Below are 18,813 nucleotides of genomic sequence, written 5' to 3'. Positions count from 1 at the left end.
CACAAACATCCATTTATATTCCTTATTTCTAAGGACTGGTTGGTGGCCATTGTCAATCACATGTTTGATGCCATTTATCCAATCACCAACTGACAGGTACCAACATTAACCCCTCCTCTCTCCATCACTCTGCTTCAAGATCGCCTTCAGCTTACCTCAAACCAGATGGTGAAATATGAAGTGTGGTAGTATGCATTAGGGGTCATGTGGGACTGTGAAGCCATGATGTCATTGGCTGACAGATCCCGGGTCCTGGTTGGACGTTGACCTCTAGCTCCGCCCTGAAGGCGGAGTATAAGTACCTGGAGCCCTCCCCCGCAGGTAGTCTACTACTGAACTGCAGGGGAAACAGTCACGCTTAATAAAGCCTCATCGACTTCACTCTATTCGTCTCTCGGAGTCTTTGTGCGCTACAATTTATTAAGCGTGCCTAAAAAGGACTATGGAGCTCAGGATCATCCCGGAATGCCTGAGGATCAGCCCCCACGCAGTGAACGCGGCAGCAGCTTTCAAGCATTGGCAGACATGTTTCGAGGCCTACCTCAGAACGGCCACCGGCTGGGTCACAGAAGACGAAAAACTACAGGTCCTGCACTCGAGGTTAAGCACGGAGATTTTCTCTTTCATCGAAGACGCAGAGGATTTCCAGATGGCGTTCGCAGCACTGAAAAGTCTCTATGTCCGCCCAGTAAACCAGATCTACGCTCGTTATCAACTCGCAACGAGACGGCAAAGTCCCGGAGAATCGATAGATGAATTCTACGCCGCGCTACTAATTTTGGGACGAGCCTGCAGTTGCCCGTCGGTGAACGCAAATGAACACACGGACATGTTAATGCGCGATGCTTTTGTGGCAGGTATGAATTCCTCCCAAACTCCGCCAAAGACTTCTAGAAAAAGAGTCGCTAGGACTCTCAGAGGCACGGGCCCTAGCAGCCTCCCTAGACGTGGCTGCGCGTAATACCCGCGCCTACGGCCCCGACCGCGCGGCAGCCCATTGGGCTCCGTACGTACCCGTAGCGACAAACCCACCCCCCCCCCCCGGACACCCCCACAGGCTTGCGCGGTCCAAACACCAAGTCGCACCGGGGGCGCCCGCTGCTATTTCTGCGGCCAGACGAAACACCCCCGGCAGCGCTGCCCGGCCCGCGCAGCGATCTGCAAGAGCTGCGGGATAAAGGGCCATTTCGCGGTTGTGTGCCGGTCCCGCGAGGTCGCCGCTGTCCCGGGAGAACAGGGAGCCCTGCACGCCGCTTACGCTCCCCAACCCCCCCAGCGCCCCATGTGCGACCCGCAGACGCCGCCATTTTGGGTCCCGGCCACCACGAGGGGAGGAAGGGCGCCGCTATCTTGGACCACCCCAGACCTGTACGACGCATGGGGGCGGCCATTTTGTCCACCCCCGCCGCCATCTTGTGACCCCCCAGCCATGTGCGATGCATGGGGGCAGCCATCTTGTTCACCCCCAACGCCATCTTGGACGGCAACAACGGACCCCAGTGTCGACGGCTCCACGGGGTTCGAAGAAGACGCTCAACCATTACGACCACGTCTGGCTTCAATGACGCTGGACCAAGCTCGGCCCCGGACACTCCAGACGACGACGACAACGGTGCTGATAAACGGGCACGAGACACCATGCCTAGTCGACTCCGGGAGCACGGAGAGCTTTATCCACCCCGACACGGTAAGACGCTGTTCCTTGACCACCTATCCCAGCGCACAAAAGATTTCCCGAGCTGCAGGATCCCACTCCGTACAGATCAAAGGCTTCTGCATAGTTACCCTAACGGTGCAAGGGAGGGAGTTCAAAAACAACAGGCTCCACGTCCTTCCCCAACTCTGCGCCCCCACATTACTGGGATTAGACTTCCAGTGCAATCTACAGAGCCTTACCTTCAAATTCGGCGGCCCAATACCCCCACTCACTATCTGCGGCCTCGCCACCCTCAAGGTGCAACCCCTGTCCTTGTTTGCGAACCCCACCCCGGATTGAAAACCTGTCGCCACTAGGAGCAGACGGTACAGCGCCCAGGACCGGACCTTCATTCGGTCCGAAGTCCAGCGGCTACTAAAGGAAGGCATAATCCAGGCCAGCAATAGTCCCTGGAAAGCACAGGTGGTAGTAGTGAAGACAGGGGAGAAGCAAAGGATGGTCATAGACTATAGCCAAACCTCCAACAGGTACACACAACTAGACGCGTACCCTCTCCCCCGCATATCCGACATGGTCAATCGGATTGCCCAATATAAAGTCTTCTCCACCGTGGACCTCAAGTCCGCCTACCATCAGCTCCCCATCCGCCCAAGTGACCGCAAGTACACAGCCTTCGAGGCAGACGGGCGATTATACCATTTCCTAAGGGTCCCATTTGGCGTCACAAATGGGGTCTCGGTCTTCCAACGAGAGATGGACCAAATGGTTGATCAACACGGGTTGCGGGCCACGTTCCCGTATCTCGACAATGTAACCATCTGCGGCCACGACCAGCAGGACCACGACGCCAATCTCCAAACATTCCTCCAGACCGCTAAAGCCTTGAACCTCATGTACAACGAGGACAAGTGCGTTTTTAGCACCAACCGGCTAGCCATCCTGGGCTACGTAGTGCGCAATGGGATAATAGGCCCCGATCCCGAACGTATGCGTGCCCTCATGGAATTTCCCCTCCCGCACTGCTCAAAAGCCCTAAAACGCTGCCTGGGGTTCTTTTCATACTACGCCCAGTGGGTCCCCCAGTACGCAGACAAGGCCCGCCCTCTAATACAGACCATGACCTTCCCTCTGTCGACAGAGGCTTGCCAGGCCTTCAGCCGCATCAAAGCGGATATCGCAAAGGCCACGATGCGCGCCATCGACGAGTCCCTCCCCTTCCAGATCGAGAGCGACGCCTCCGACGTAGCTCTAGCGGCCACCCTTAACCAAGCGGGCAGACCCGTGGCCTTTTTCTCCCGAACCCTCCACGCCTCAGAAATCCGCCACTCCTCAGTGGAAAAGGAAGCCCAAGCCATAGTGGAAGCTGTGCGACATTGGAGGCATTACCTGGCCGGCAGGAGCTTCACTCTCCTCACTGACCAACGGTCGGTAGCCTTCATGTTCGATAATGCACAGCAGGGCAAAATCAAAAACGACAAGATCTTAAGGTGGAGGGCTCTCCACCTTCAACTACGAGATCTTGTATCGTCCCGGAAAGCTGAACGAGCCGTCCGATGCCCTATCCCGCGGCACATGTGCCAACGCACAAATTAACTGCCTCCAAACCCTCCACGAGGACCTCTGCCACCCGGGGGTCACTCGGTTTTTCCACTTTATCAAGTCCCGCAACCTCCCATACTCCTTAGAGGAGGTCCGTACAGTCACAAGGAACTGCCACATCTGCGCAGAGTGCAAACCGCATTTTTTCAGGCCGGATGGTGCGCACCTGATTAAGGCTTCCCGCCCCTTTGAACGCCTTAGTCTGGACTTCAAAGGACCCCTCCCCTCCACCGACCGCAACATATACTTCCTTAATGTGGTGGACGAGTACTCCCGCTTCCCATTCGCCATCCCCTGTTCTGACATGACCGCGGCCACAGTCATTAAAGCCCTGAACACCAAATTCACACTGTTCGGTTGCCCCGCATACGTCCACAGCGACAGGGGGTCCTCTTTCATGAGTGACGAGCTGCGCTAGTTCCTGCTCAGCAACGGGATAGCCTCGAGCAGGACGACCAGCTACAACCCCCGGGGGAACGGGCAAGTAGAGAGGGAGAACGGCACGGTCTGGAAGACCGTCCTACTGGCCCTACGGTCCAGGGACCTCCCAGTTTCCCGGTGGCAGGAGGTCCTTCCGGACGCCCTCCACTCCATCCGGTCACTACTGTGTACTAGCACTAGTTAAACGCCTCATGAGCGCCTCCTTGTCTTCCCCAGGAAGTCCTCCTCTGGAACGTCGCTGCCGACCTGGCTGGCAGCCCCAGGACCCATCTTGCTCCGAAAGCACGTGCGGGCGCACAAGTCGGACCCGTTGGTCGAAAGGGTTCACCTCCTTCACGCGAACCCGCAGTACGCCTACGTGGAGTACCCCGACGGCCGACAGGACACGGTCTCTCTGCGAGATCTGGCGCCCGCCGGCAACACACACACCACCCCGACACCAATCACCCAAACCCCCCTTCCTGCCACCGCCGCACCCCGTGACCGCCCCCTTCCCAGGAGGATCAGTCCTCCTCCCAGGCCCGACCAGGAAGAAGGCCCAAGCTGAGACCGTAAGGCTCCCGGAGAAGACAACACCAGAACAAGCACCACCACCACCGGGGCCGAGGCGATCGACACGGACGACCAGACCGCCCGACCGACTCGTGGCGTCGATCTAACAGTACAATGTGGACTTTTTAATGAGAACATTTTGTCTTTTCCTGACGATTGCTGTAAATAGTTGAAACAAAAAAAAAACCTTGTACATACTGTTATATTGAAAGTTTTCCTCCCAGGACCAGCCTTGTAAACCCTTACCACCATGCGAAGCATCACCCCGCCGGGTTCATTTTTAACAAGGGGTGAATGTGGTAGTATGCATTAGGGGTCATGTGGGACTGTGAAGCCATGATGTCATTGGCTGACAGATCCCGGGTCCTGGTTGGACGTTGACCTCTAGCTCCGCCCTGAAGGCGGAGTATAAGTACTTGGAGCCCTCCCCCGCAGGTAGTCTACTACTGAACTGCGGGGGAAACAGTCACGCTTAATAAAGCCTCATCGACTTCACTCTATTCGTCTCTCGGAGTCTTTGTGCGCTACATGAAGCCTGGTGTTAAATGTTATACGTTTAGCTGCTGTTGTATAAAGAGTCAAAGGTTCTGCTCCTTTTCCACAAACACCTATAATTTACTTCAACCAACTCTGCACAAAACTGTAACATCACGTCACCTGACACAAGGGCCACCTGAAGCCCCTTTACATATCAGTGTCAATTTTGGATACTTAACATAAATGAGACACCTAATTACAATGTCTCTTAACCCATTACTTAACAGTCTCTCCTTCCTTGGAGAAAAAAATAATTAGGTGAAAACAAAATTACAAGAAACTCAAAAACACACACGTAAGTTCCCCTCTTTTTTTTTCATGGAAGAAAAAATAACAGTCACAGAAACAGGCGCCCTTTATTATCAATATCCAAAAGTTTCTGTGAGCTAACCCCTCTTTTTGTAAAACAGTCTGACAATTGATAGGTACTGTCAACCCAATTTGACTTTTGCTATTTCCCCTCTGCCCAACATCTGCTTCAAACTTGCGATGTCTATCCTTAACCTTTTTTCATTGACACATTTTGTAGAGTGCACATTTTCCGACAGGGATTTATTGTCAATGTGACATTCAATAGATATATTACCCAAATCCCCTCATCCCCAAATTCCTGTCAATACCTGAGATATATAAAAGGCCATATCCACCGCCTCTATAAGGCTTAACGTCTCAGCTGCCAAAGTGCCTTTGACCACTCTCCTTATTTTCTTTGTTTCACACACAAGCGGGCAACATTTACCATTGTTCCCCAAAAGGAAAATTATAAAACCTCCTGCGCTTGAAACCCCATCACACAAATCTGCGTAGGACGCATCACCATAGTTTCAAGTGCCTACGGTCACCTAAAACCGGGAACCTCAAAACACTCTCCTGCATTTTTAGTTTGACCAACGCTTTATTTGCTCTTATTATGTCATCCACTTTGGGATCATTCATTTTTGTACTCAACTCTAAGACACCAAAACTCATGTCCTGTCTAGTCTGTCTACCTAACCAATTCAGTTGCCCAATTAAACTTCGCAGTTGCTCTTTTTCCATCTTTGAAACCATTGCGTCTTTTAGTGAAACCCGGCCACGGCTATTTGCTATTGGGCCGATGCTTTCCAAATAAGATTGCTGACGTAAAGTTGCCCCTAACTTAGTCTGTCCGATTTCCAGTCCAATATATTTAAATACACCGGAAGCCTGACTTCCAACCCTGAATTCTTTCCTCAAACCAGAGATCATCATAGCTTCAAAATCGCTAGTCCCACCCCACAAAAAATTATCGACATGCATCATAAAGATGCCAGAAAGATTTCCTTTATGGTGCCAGTAAAACATTGCCAGATCTACTTTCAACTGGCAACAGCCTAACTTTAACAAAACTGACCTTACCGAACAATAGCAGACTCTACACGCATCATTTAATCCATATACACATTTGTTCAACTTCCAGAGTACTCCTTCTGTGTTAGCTGCTTCTTTAGGAGGACGGAGAAAAATGTCTCTCTGGAGCTGATGCCCCTGCAAGAAAGCAGCTTTTATATCTATAGATTTGCATTCCCATGCCTTTGTGGCTAATAGAGCCAAGAAGAGTTTTAAAATAACCTTTCCTGCCGTAGGTGAATCTACCCTTAAATCCTGATCTTCGAAGTTTTCTTCAAATCCCCTCGCCACAAGCCTGGCCTTTGCCTTATAAGTTCCATCCGGAAGAACCTTTTCCGTGCAAATCCATCTGTGGGATAGAGCTCTTTGTCCCCTATCCGGTACTTCCGTGTATACCCCAAATCCACTCCGACTATGCAGTTCTTGCTGTTTGGCATCTTTGATAACTTATTCATCTGATTTATTGGAAGCCACCAAAATCTCGTGTGCATGTGGGCTTCTACTCCTATTAGTATTTGTAGTCGCACTCATGTTCCGAGATCTTGATAAACTACGTCCCCTCTCCCGCCTGGTATCTCGTTCTGTACTGCTACTGCTTGAGCTTTCCCTTCTGCTGTGGGATGTCCTTTCAATAGTTCTCGACCTTTTCCTGCGGTCCTGTTCACTATCCAATGTACAATCTGAACTGGCACTGCATTTCTGTGCCCTCCATTTTTGAACTTTGTGTTCCCAATCCATTGTCTTGACTCCCTTCCCTGAATGCTGTACATTCAACCAATGTTTGTACTTTCCAGTGGCCTTCCCTGCTGTACTAATAACAGTTGCATCCTGCCAGTGACTAGACCCTTCAGGCAAGTATGTCACTTTTGTACCAACTTTTGGCAGTTGTCCTTTCAGAAAAATGGCCTGTTCTAAATCATCAGAAGTGTTAAGTTCCTCTACAGAAACCCTGTCTATATCAGTTGACTAGTCCTCATAGTTCTGTAACACCTGCATACCAGATGACCCTGGTTCCTCGTCATGTCTGTCTGCTCTATCTAAATTTTAAAATTTGTAATCTGTATCCATTATCCTTGATGAATGTACTCTAACAGTTTGATTGCCATGTTGCAACATGATTGTTTTGCCATCTATGCCAACGATCTTCCCGGGGCCTTTCCATTCATTAAAATTGTCTCTCTGATCATATACTATGTCTCCTTGCTGAAAAACAGTATTTGATAGCCGTACATTATGCCTCAAAGCTCTGCGACTTCTTTCAGAGACTTCTGCTTCCAAAAAAGCTTTTCTCCTGCTATGTAATGCATTTAAATGCTCAGCAAAGGCAGAGCTAATTGTAGTCCCTTCCCAAGCTGGAGGCTGGTCATCCAAAATGGAAGGAATTTTAGGATTTCTACCAAACACTAATTGATAGGGACTATTGCCCCCAACCATCTGCAATTAATTATTTGCATGTACTGCCCGTGCTAAAGCTGAATTTAGCTTGCAGTTTGGTCTATCTGCCAAAATGTTCCGGAGCATGTCATCTATTACTGCATGGTTTCTTTCACACACACCATTACTAAATGGTCTTTCTGCAGCCGTATTCATAACTCTGATATTCACGTTTTCACACATATCCCTAAACTCATCATTAGTAAATTCTTCCCCATTGTCTGTAAGGAATTTTGCCGGTGGGCCCATTCCTGTCCCTATCCATTTTTCCACAATTTGATCCAGAATTACTCTCTTTTCTTTACTTCGTACAACCGTTGATTGACTAAATCTGGTTGCTAAATCTACAAAATGCAAAATAAATATATTATTGGCTTCATCCCAGATCTTAAGGTCCATGGCCACAATGTCGTTAAAATCCCTGGCCAAAGGTAGGGTTACTATCGGTCGTGCTGGTGTCCTTCTGTACTTCCTACAAACTTCACAGTGATCACTAACCTGTTCTATTAGCTTAGTACAGTCTTCATCCCTTACCCCTGCATCCGTTAATAAAATTTTCAGCCTCCGAGGAGACGGATGCGCAACTTGCCTATGCAGTTTTAATACAACAAGCTTTTTATCAGCTAAAGTCCCACTTTCAACTGCCATTAACACATCCTCAACAACTGTACTTGAAATATTATTTGTTAGTAATGGAATACAATACTGCCCCGACTGTGTAAATTGTAAGTTCACCGTCTTTCCAAAAACTGTTGCCTTATCCGTTCCATATCCAGTTTCATGTGTGCTTTCTTCATCGACGGTCTGCTCAGAAGCAAAGGTATCTCACTTGATACAACATCCGTGCTAATGAAATGATTCACTCCGGCAATATTGCAAGGGATCACCAGTCTTTTCAGCGACTTCAGAGTATTATCATCCCCAAACCTGAAACTTGTGGAACTTTCAAAACTTGTGGAACTTTCAAATTCCTTAACCTTGTTACGATTTTCAGCATTCAAGCAGTCCAGTAACATTTTAACCAGTCAATTCCACACACAGTAGATGTGCAGCCACTGTCCAATACAGCACAATTGAAGGATTCTGCAACCAACACCCTCATTACCGGTGTAAAACTGCTTGTTAATAGGACAATGCCTTTTTTCTGGTCACTATCATTTTCCTCTTCTGACTCTTCCGTGTCATGTGTCGCTTCAAACACTCTAATATAACGTGTTGGACAGTTGAAAGCATAATGGAATTGAGAGTCACATCAAAAACATCGATTTATCATGCCCCGTGCATTTCTGGGGCTCATCTTCCTATTGTAGGTTCTAACTGGGTTTCTGTCTTCATAATTTACGGGTCCTGATCTCCTTCTATAGTCTTGGAACCTGTTTGTAGCCGTATGATTTTGCCATCCTGTTAGTAGTGTATCTTCCACATTCTGCTTTATTGCACGCTGCCCTATTTGGGTCATCAGAGCCATCGGAATCGAATGTTTCCCAGAAACGTATTTTAAAGCTTCTGTCATCTGATCGAATAAAGTATCCTTATCCGCAAACTGAACTCCTGTCAAAACCAGGAGCCTATCCATGTTGCTCACTCTAGCAGAGTCAAGTAATTTAAAGGCCAACAAAGACTGTGGAAATTCCAGGTTGTGTTTCTGCAGCCTTTTATATAGTCTGCCAAATTCCATTATATAGTCTTCAATGGAGAAATCCTCTATTTTCCGGATCTGGAACCTATCAAAATCCGACCATGCTTCATACGCACTTAACAAGTCATCCTTCTTATAAATCTTATCCATATAACGTAATGGAGTCTGCAGAACCTCTTCTGCATCTAACTCTTCCAATTCCAGCTCAGAAAATACTTTTCTCCAGATTTTACTGTCATAAGGTAGAGAAAGAGCCAATGCCATACCTTGTTTTCTCTTTCCCAAAGCAGTTACCTTAGTCCACATAACTACTGCACTTCTCCATTGGTCGTACGATCCCCTTTCAGAAAATAAGGGAAGATAGTCATATCCGGCCATCTTTATCCTAGGTTCAGCCATATATCTTTGTTTTAGTTTTTTTCTTCTCACTCACTCCTTGGTTTGATCTGGAAAAGTTGTATCTTTCAACCCTTCACATTTGCACAGTAACCATCCTCTGCTACCATTTGTTATACGTTTAGCTGCTGTTGTATAAAGAGTCAAAGTTTCTGCTCCTTTTCCACAAACACCTTTAATTTACTTTAACAGACTCTGCACAAAACTGTAACATCACATCACCTGACACAAAGGCCACCAGAAGCCCCTTTACATATCAGTGCCAATTATTAGGTACATAAATGAGACAACTAATTGGAATGTCTCTTAACCCATTACTTAACCGTAAATCCTTTTCTTGATATTTGGTTTATTTACAGGCAGCAACATTTCAAATTTCTGCCTCCTACCATTGGCTGGGATTTTCTCACTTTGTGGCAGAGTGGCGCAGTGGGCAGGAAGAACGGAGTGGATGTCATTGACCCCAAGAGCGACTTCCTCCGCTGTATTGCTAGGGACTTAAGAACTTGTGACATCAGAACCCGCCCCGGCAGCAACTTAGCTTTGAAAAGATCGGGGCGCCATTTTAAAATTGATAATCAACCTGTTTAGAGCGCCACTGGTGTAGTGGTATCATGCACGATTCCCATTCTAGGGCGGCACGGTAGCACAGTGGTTAGCACTGTTGCTTCACAGCTCTAGTGTCCCAGGTTCGATTCCTGGCTTGGGTCACTGTCTGTGCGGAGTCTGCACGTTCACCCCGTGTCTGCGTGGGTTTCCTCCGGGTGCTCCGGTTTCCTCCCACAGTCCCAAGACGTGCAGGTTGGGTGAATTGGACATTCTGAATTCTCCCTCTGTGTACCCGAACAGGCGCCGGAGTATGACAGCTGAGGACTTTTCACAGTAACCTCATTGCAGTGTTAATGTAAGGCTACTTGTGACATTAATAAACATTATTATTATTACTTGTCCAAGTTTTGAACTTACCTTCCTTAACCATTAAAGCCCTAGGTTGGGACTTGTACCTAGAGCTTCTGATTCAGAGGCCTACGCCCTGTGCCACAAGATTGCAAGTTTCTCTTTACATGTGCTCAAGGTACCCAATCAATGCCCTTAACCTTGATGATACAATTAACATACCATTAACACTGCGTGCCACTTGTTAACTCCCACCAGACACTTGTTTTAAAAGTGGGGATGAAACTCTTATCTTATCAACTCAGAAGTGTCCAGTAGGAAGCTGAGACCAGGATAAACATTTGGTCTGTCCTTCTGGAGAGCATCATGCTCCTCGGCTATTATGTCTGTTTGTCTCTGTCTCTTGCTGCAAAAGAACAGCTTATGAGGAAAGAGAGAGAAAGCCAATTCTATAATATTCAATAAATAAGATTTCATCGGTATTGTAAAGCAATTTCTTACAACCTGAAGGTATTGCCCGCTGGGATATTTTCTCACTTGAATAGACCGCTCTCTGTCAGCTTCATTGTGAGTGCAGAGACTGAGCGACGACAGACAAGTTGACCTGGCCCGGGTCGGGGGGAATAATAGCCAAATCTGATCCAGATCGCCAACAACTTGCATTCATATAGCACCTTTCTAACATTGCAAACTATTCCAAGGCACCTTGGGAATATTATCAAACAGCATGTTACACTGAGGCATCTAGAGAGAGGTATAACCTGCGGTGCTCACACCTTACCTAGAGTGGGAGGTCTCCGGCCTGAGTGGGGAGCGTTGGCCACCGCTCACTTTGTGTTTTTAAAGTGCGTTCTGTTTGGTTTAACTCCCACCAGTACATATTTGATGTCAAAAAGGAAGTGGACGAAGTGTTAATCTGCCTGCAGCAGAAAGATGTCCGTTACAATCGGAAGCAGGGCAAGGGCGAGAAGCTCTCCATGGGGTTCGAGGTGTACAGGGTAAGACCTTTTGAACAATCTCTTCTGAATGGTGAGGGAAACCGGGGCTGAAATATCTCCGGTGAAATTCTTAAACATGGTGCTAAAGGTGCCCTGTGGCATTATTCCTGATGGAGACCCAGCGCCCATTAAGATGCCAAATGGGGTCAGTGGAGAGGCACCAATGTAAAGATACAAGTCGTATGGTGGCATTATAGTTATGCTTTATACATTAATGTATAATAACACAACATATGATATTGAAGTAGGCAGGAAGGGTATTGAGGAGCAGATCTGATATTTGAGGAGATCAGGGGCTGGTTTAGCACAGGGCTTTTAAAGCAGACCAAGGCAGGCCAGCAGCACGGTTCAATTCCCGTACCAGCCTCCCCGAACAGGCGCCTGACTGTGGCGACGAGGGGCTTTTCACAGTAACTTCATTCGAAGCCTACTTGTGACAATGAGCGATTTTCATTTCATTTTTTCATTTTCAATTGCCCCTTGCGTTACTGCTGGTTGGGTTCAGAGTAAAAGCTACACTCCCTCCGATGTTGCTCGAATCAGATCTTGAACACATTTGTGCCCTTCTCTCTCAGAACCTTTAACAGATGTTTGAAACATCCTCAAGGATATGCACTCCCGGTGGAACACATTGACGATTAATGCATCGGAATAGTTTTTAATACATTTTATTTATTCGCAGACCTTGCTGATAGGGTACCGTTCTTTTTTACATTATTATTATTTATTTTTATATATTATGCTAAGAAACGAGCAATGGACCACAAACAATTTTCCATCTGGATAATAATAAAGCAAAACAGAGCATCCCGCCGTCGGAGAATCCAGCTCCTGGACGTAATGATCTCGTGACAGATCAAATCCCACCATGACACTGGAAGAATTTAATTTGGTCAATTCAAGTTAATTTGGGGAAACAAGGCTAGAAACCGTGAAACTACCGATTTTTGTAAACCCCCAGCCGGTTCACTAATGTCCTATCAGGTGAGGAAATCTGCCATCGTTACCTGGTCTGACCCACATATGGATCCAGACAGGTTTTCACCTGTGACCCTTATCACCAACAAACCGCGGAGAGCTTTGACTGGGTTCAATTTGAATTCTGGTCTGTATTGCTCATTCAGCCAATATCTGTACTGACCTCTGCTCACCGGAATACTTAACCTTCCCATCTAAACATGCACTACCACCTGATGTGGGGGTCGGTTTAGCTCAGTTGGCTGCACAGCTGTTTCGTGAAGCAGAGCGAGACCAATGGCGGGGTTCAGTTCCGGAGAATCGGCAGGCCGGCCCGGGCCAGAGAGTCGGCGAACACTCCGACCGTCGCCGCGCCGAGCGGAGACTCGCGTCCCAGCGTCGGAGCGGCGTGGCGCGATTTGCGTGCCGCGGCGGCGATTCTCCGACCCGGCGGGGGGGGGGGGGGGGAGAATCCCGCCCTACTTCTCCCAAAGGGCTGTGAATCTGTGGAATTCACTACCCCAGAGTGCGGTGGATGCTGGGACAGTGAGGAAATTGAAATGAAAATTTGACAATTGCTTATTGTCACAAGTGGGCTTCAAATGAAGTTACTGTGAAAAGCCCCTAGTTGCCACATTCCGGCGTCTGCTCAGGGAGGCTGGTACTGGTACAGTAAGGAGGAGTTGGCAGATTTTTCATTGATAATGGGTTGAAGGGTTATGGAGGATGGGCAGGATGGTGGCGTTGAGGCCAGGATGGGATCAGCCATGATAGAATGGCGGAGCAGACTCGATGGGCCAATTGGCCTAATTCTGCTCTTGTATCTTATTTTATAAGTTGCCCAATATTGACCACTAGGCAAGAGCTGTGTGTGAAAACCTCAAAGAGGAATAAAAATAGTTTGTGCCACATAACCTTGTTCAGATGTTACCTAATCCTTGAACCCAGTGCGGCAACATCATCACCTTAAACAGGAAGGGACTTGCAATTATGTAGCACCTTTGATGATCCTGCTGCATTCTAAAGTACTGAACATTCAGATTGGTGTAATTTAGGAGGCCAATTTGTGCACCGCAAGCTCCCACAAACAGAAACCTGGTTTAGTTATGTTGGTTGAAGGATAAATATTGGTCCAGGATATTGACGGGGAAATTCCCCTGCTCTTCAAAATAGTTCTTTCACCTGAGAGGACAGATGGGATCTTTGATTTAACAGCTCTTCTGAAGACAGTACCCCCAAGAGAGCAGCACCCCCTCAGTACTGCCATGGTGCATCAGCCTATATTGTGCACTCCGGCACCTGGCGTGGGAATCGAGCTCCCAGCCGCCTGACTCCAAGGCGAGAGTGCTACCTACACTGCACATGGCTAATCTATCCTGATAACTTATTCTTTTTGCTCTATTGATTTTGAAGTGAATTGGCTTTGACAGGTTGAGCTGAACCGTAACTACAGGATGCACACCATTCAGCAGAAGGTGGCCAGCTCTGTCTACATCAACTCCAAGACCATCTTCCTGCGGGAACAGCTCCCTCAGGGTCGTTATATCGTCATCCCGACCACCTTCGAGCCAGGCATACAGGGCGAGTTCTTACTCAGGATCTTCACTGATGTGCCATCGAACTTCAGGTAAGACCTTGAGTGTAAGTAAACCCCTGTGAAGAGCATGCCTTGAGGTGCTGGAAGAGGTGAGAATAGAACGCTGCTCTTCTGGAGAGCAGGAGACTCCCTGCCCCCTGTTGGCTGTGAGGGTTTGCATGTTTCACTCTTCTAAGCCCCGGCCACATTCCCTGTCGCTTTCCATTCATGCTCAAATGATTCAGCTGCCTCACGCCTGCATTTCACAATGTTTTCCCAACACTTCACCACCTTACAACCTTCCTCCTCTCTTTCCCCCTTTTGATCTTGACTCAATGGGTTTTTATTGACGTACTGGAGAAAGTGCAGAATAGACTTGCAAGGATTTTGTCAGAATTGACGAGCTGGAGCGATTCAAACAGCCTGAATCCTCTGAAGAAGAAAGGACCAGGAGGGAACCTGATGGAGATCTTTAAAAGGGTGAACCCTTAGAGAGGGTGCAGAGGAGTTTCACCAGGATGTTGCCTGGACTGGAGCATTTCAGCAATGAAGAGAGGCTGGTTAGGCAGGGGTTGTTTTTGTTGGAGCTGAGAACATAGAACATACAGTGCAGAAGGAGGCCATTCGGCCCATCGAGTCCGCATCAACCCACTTAAGCCCTCACTTCCACCCTATCCCCGCAACCCAATTATCCCTCCCTAACCTTTTTTGGTCACTAAGGGCAATTTAACTTAGCCAATCCACCTAACCTGCACGTCTTTGGACTATGGGAGGAAACCGGAGCACCCGGAGGAAACCCACGCAGACACGGGGAGAACATGCAGACTCCGCACAGACAGTGACCCAGCAGGGAATCGAACCTGGGACCCTGGCGCTGTAAAGCCACAGGTGCTATCCACTTGTGCTGCTGTAAAGAGAAGGCTGAGGGGGTCCTGATTGAGGTGTACAAAATTGAGGGACATAGATAGGGTGGGCAGGAAGGAACTCCCCTTCGTGGAAGAGTCAATAACAGGGGGCATAGATTGAAGGTAAGGGGGGCAGGAGATTCAGAGGGGATTTGAGGAAAAGCTTTTCACCCAGAGGGTGATGGGAATCTGGAACTCACTGTCTCAAAGGGTGATAGAGGAGGGAACCCTCACAACATTTAAGAAGCATTTAGATGAGCACTTGACCCACCATAGCACACAAGGCTATGGACCATGTGCTGGAAAATGGGGTTAGAGTAGATAGGTGTTTGATGGCCGGCGCAGACGACATGGGCCGTAGGGCTTCTTTCTGTGCTGGAAAACTCTTATGACTCTGAAATGATGAAAGGGTGGGTAAGGTTTTGTTGAGAGCACATCTGGAATACGGTGTGCAGTTTAGTTCTCCATGTTTAAGGAAACATATACTTGTATTGGAGGCAGTACAGCAAAGTTGGGATGAGAAGGTTGCTCTATGATGAGAGTCTGAGTAAACTGAGCCTTTATTCTCTCGAGTTTAGAAGAATGAGGGGTGATCTCATTGACAGGATTCTGACGAGGCTTGACAGGAGGGACACTGACGGATTGTTCCTGGGGAATCTAGAACACGGGGTCATAGACTCAGGATAAGGAGTCAATCATTTACTACTGAAATGACGAGAAATTTCTTCACTCATAAGTGATGAGAATCTTTACTGCAGAGGGTAGTGGATGTTTCAGGAAACAGAGGGAGTGGGCAGCACAGTGGCTCAGTGGTTAGCACTGCAGTCTCACGGCGCCGGGGTCCCAGGTTCGATCCCGGCTCTGGGTCACTGTCCGTGTGGAGTTTGCACATTCTCCCCATGTTTGCGTGGGTTTTGCCCCCACAACCCAAAGATGTGCAGGCTAGGTGGATTGAACACGCTAAATTTCCCCTTAATTGGAAAAATGAATTTGGTACTCTAAATTTATAAAAGAAAGGGAAACAGAGGTAGTACAAGTCATCTGTATTTGTGGGTATTAGAGATAGAAGTTTTGAGTGAGTTTAATTTTGTGTTCCTGTGTTAGAAAGAGTTGAAACTTCAGTTAGATTCATGTTCAACACAGGTGCCTGCATGTCTGTAGGTTTTAGTTTCATTTCAAACTGTCTGTATTGTGAGCTTATGACTTGAAAATAAACAAGTGTTAAAGAAACTCTAGGCTGTTGCACAGCAACCGGGGGCCACTTTTGGTGAGAAATGATGTTTGAGTTTAGTTTTAAGCTGGACCCAGTAGCAGTTGGAACTGGGTAACTGGAGAAGAAGCAGCTCTCACAGAAACTGCCAGAAGAAGAGAGGCAGGACAATGGAGTAAAGGCAAGAAAACAAGTTCCAGAAGCTAAAGAACAAATAGTTCCAGAAACCAGGGAATGAAAAGAGAAGTCCCAGGAAGATTGAAGTCAAAGGGACAAAAAGAGCTGGACAAGGTACTGTTCATCAAAGTTAAAGAAAGGTGCAGAGAGGGGTCTCCCAGTTAAAGACAGGGCTGAAAGGTGCAGTTCTGGTGAGATTGCCTAGCGAGATGCCAGACTTCTGAAGTACTTCTAATGTTGGTGATACCTTACTGCAGCCTGTGAAGCAGTCGTGTTCTGTTGGCATGGCTAGATGCCTGAGAGATTGTGTGGAAGCTTGATTGCATATGGCATTTCAAGGCAAAGGAATACTGAAAGGAGAGATTGAAATCCTGGAAGTGGATCCTTGGTGAAGGCATCCGAGAGAAAGCGTTGTTTGGGAGAAGATTCAAAGGCGTATATTTTTGAGAGTGGAGTTTGGAAACACTCGAGTTTCAGAGACCACGGCTCACACTGTGATAATCATTTGTGGGATTTGATAAGAGATGCACAGAAGTTATTTTGGATGGTATCTGCCACTTTGTTTCAGAATGTGGTGCATCAGACCACAGTTGGCCTGCTGGTTTACATGGACTGTGCACTTACTGAGATGCTTCTGTCCTTAAAAATCCGTTCACATTTGTGAAGGTGTCAGTGTGGTGAAGGAGCATTGCATTATAGTCAAGCGTTTCATGTTTAATAAGTGTTTTATTCTTTTAGAACATAGAACATAGAAAAATACAGCACAGAACAGGCCCTTCGGCCCACGATGTTGTGCCGAACCTTTGTCCTAGATTAATCATAGATTATCATAGAATTTACAGTGCAGAAGGAGGCCATTCTTCCCATCGAGTCTGCACCGGCTCTTGGAAAGAGCACCCTACCCAAGGTCAACACCTCCATCCTATCCCCAAAACCCAGTAACCCCACCCAACACTAAGGGCGATTTTGGACACTAAAGGCAATTTATCATGGCCAATCCACCTAACCTGCACATCTTTGGACTGTGGGAGGAAACCGGAGCACCCGGAAGAAACCCACGCACACACTGGGAGGATGTGCAGACTCCGCACAGACAGTGACCCAAGCCGGAATCAAACCTGGGACCCTGGAGCTGTGAAGCAATTGTGCTATCCACAATGCTACCGTGCTGCCCTTAAGAACAAATTAATCTACACTATATCATTCGACCGTAATCCATGTACCTATGCAACAGCTGCTTGAAGGTCCCTAATGTTTCCGACTCAACTACTTCCACAGGCAGTGCATTCCATGCCCCCACTACTCTCTGGGTAAAGAACCTACCTCTGACATCCCCCCCTATATCTTCCACCTTTCACCTTAAATTTATGTCCCCTTGTAATGGTTTGTTCCACCCGGGGAAAAGTCTCTGACTGTCTACTCTATCTAATCCCCTGATCATCTTATAAACCTCTATCGAGTCGCCCCTCATCCTTTTCCGTTCTAATGAGAAAAGGCCTAGCACCCTCAACCTTTCCTCGTAAGACCTACTCTCCATGGGACTTCCCGTGATGGCGGGCGGGAGGCAGCCGCACAATGGAGGGCTCCTGTTCGGGAATGGCATTTGCGGGGCTTTAAGCCCGGTCCCAGGGTCCACGGAGGCGGCAAAAGCAGGGAGAAGGCACATAGGCGGCACAGTGAAGGCACAGTGAAGAAAAATGTCGAGGGTGAGCAAAAACACGGCCGTAAAGAAAACAGCTGAAGGTCCGTCGGGGAGTGGAAAGGTCACCGCGGGGTCACCAAGGAAAATGGAGGCTGGAGCACCAGGGGAGGCCGCATTGCTTACGGCTGAAGAAATAACTAAGGTGATGGCCGCGGAATTCGAAAGGCAGTTTACAAGATACATGGAGACAATGAGGAAGGAGATGAGAGAGGTTTTGAGTGTGCTGGTGGAGGAGGCGATTTCCCCGGTGACGACGGCAGTGGCGAGCGCAGTGGCGGAGGTGCGATAGCAAGGGGAGGCGCTGAAGGAAGTGGAGGAGACGGTATTGCAGCACGGTGATCAACTTGCCTCGATGGGGAAGGAGATGCGGAAGGTGATGGACATTAACAAGGATCTGCGAGGAAAAATGGAAGACCTGGAAAACAGGTCCAGGCGACAGAATTTGAGGATTGTGGGGCTGCCCGAAGGAGTTGAAGGACCGAGGCCGACTGAGTATTTTGCCGCGATGCTGGCGAAACTATTGGGGGAGGGGGAGGATCCCTCCCGATATGAACTGTATCGGGCTCATCGGTCATGGAGGCCTGTACCAATGGCCAGTGAGCCGCCAAGGGCAGTGACTCTGTGCTTCCGTAGGTACAGGGTGAAGGAGAAGGTCCTGAGCTGGGCCAAGCAGAAGCGGGTGGTGCAGTGGGCTGGAGCTGGTATACGTGTATACCAGGACTTTACGGTGGAGCTGGCGAGGAGGCGGGCTGCCTTCAACCGGGTGAA

General features: G+C 48.2%; 1 protein-coding gene across 2 annotated transcripts in view; it reads left to right on the top strand.

The window, feature by feature from the left end:
• Positions 1–18,813, top strand: part of LOC140392103 (calpain-5-like) — a 135,926-nt gene that overhangs the window by 93,039 nt on the left and 24,074 nt on the right. For both annotated transcript variants that reach the window (XM_072477387.1, XM_072477388.1), the window contains exons 9-10: positions 11,396–11,518; positions 13,906–14,102. In XM_072477387.1, coding sequence (XP_072333488.1) covers positions 11,396–11,518; positions 13,906–14,102 — 320 coding nt within the window. The remainder of the gene's footprint in view (positions 1–11,395; positions 11,519–13,905; positions 14,103–18,813) is intronic.

This window comes from Scyliorhinus torazame, chromosome 15 (genome assembly GCF_047496885.1).
Source record: "Scyliorhinus torazame isolate Kashiwa2021f chromosome 15, sScyTor2.1, whole genome shotgun sequence".
NCBI lineage: Eukaryota > Metazoa > Chordata > Chondrichthyes > Carcharhiniformes > Scyliorhinidae > Scyliorhinus > Scyliorhinus torazame.
This window is presented reverse-complemented; position numbering and strand designations above follow the sequence as displayed.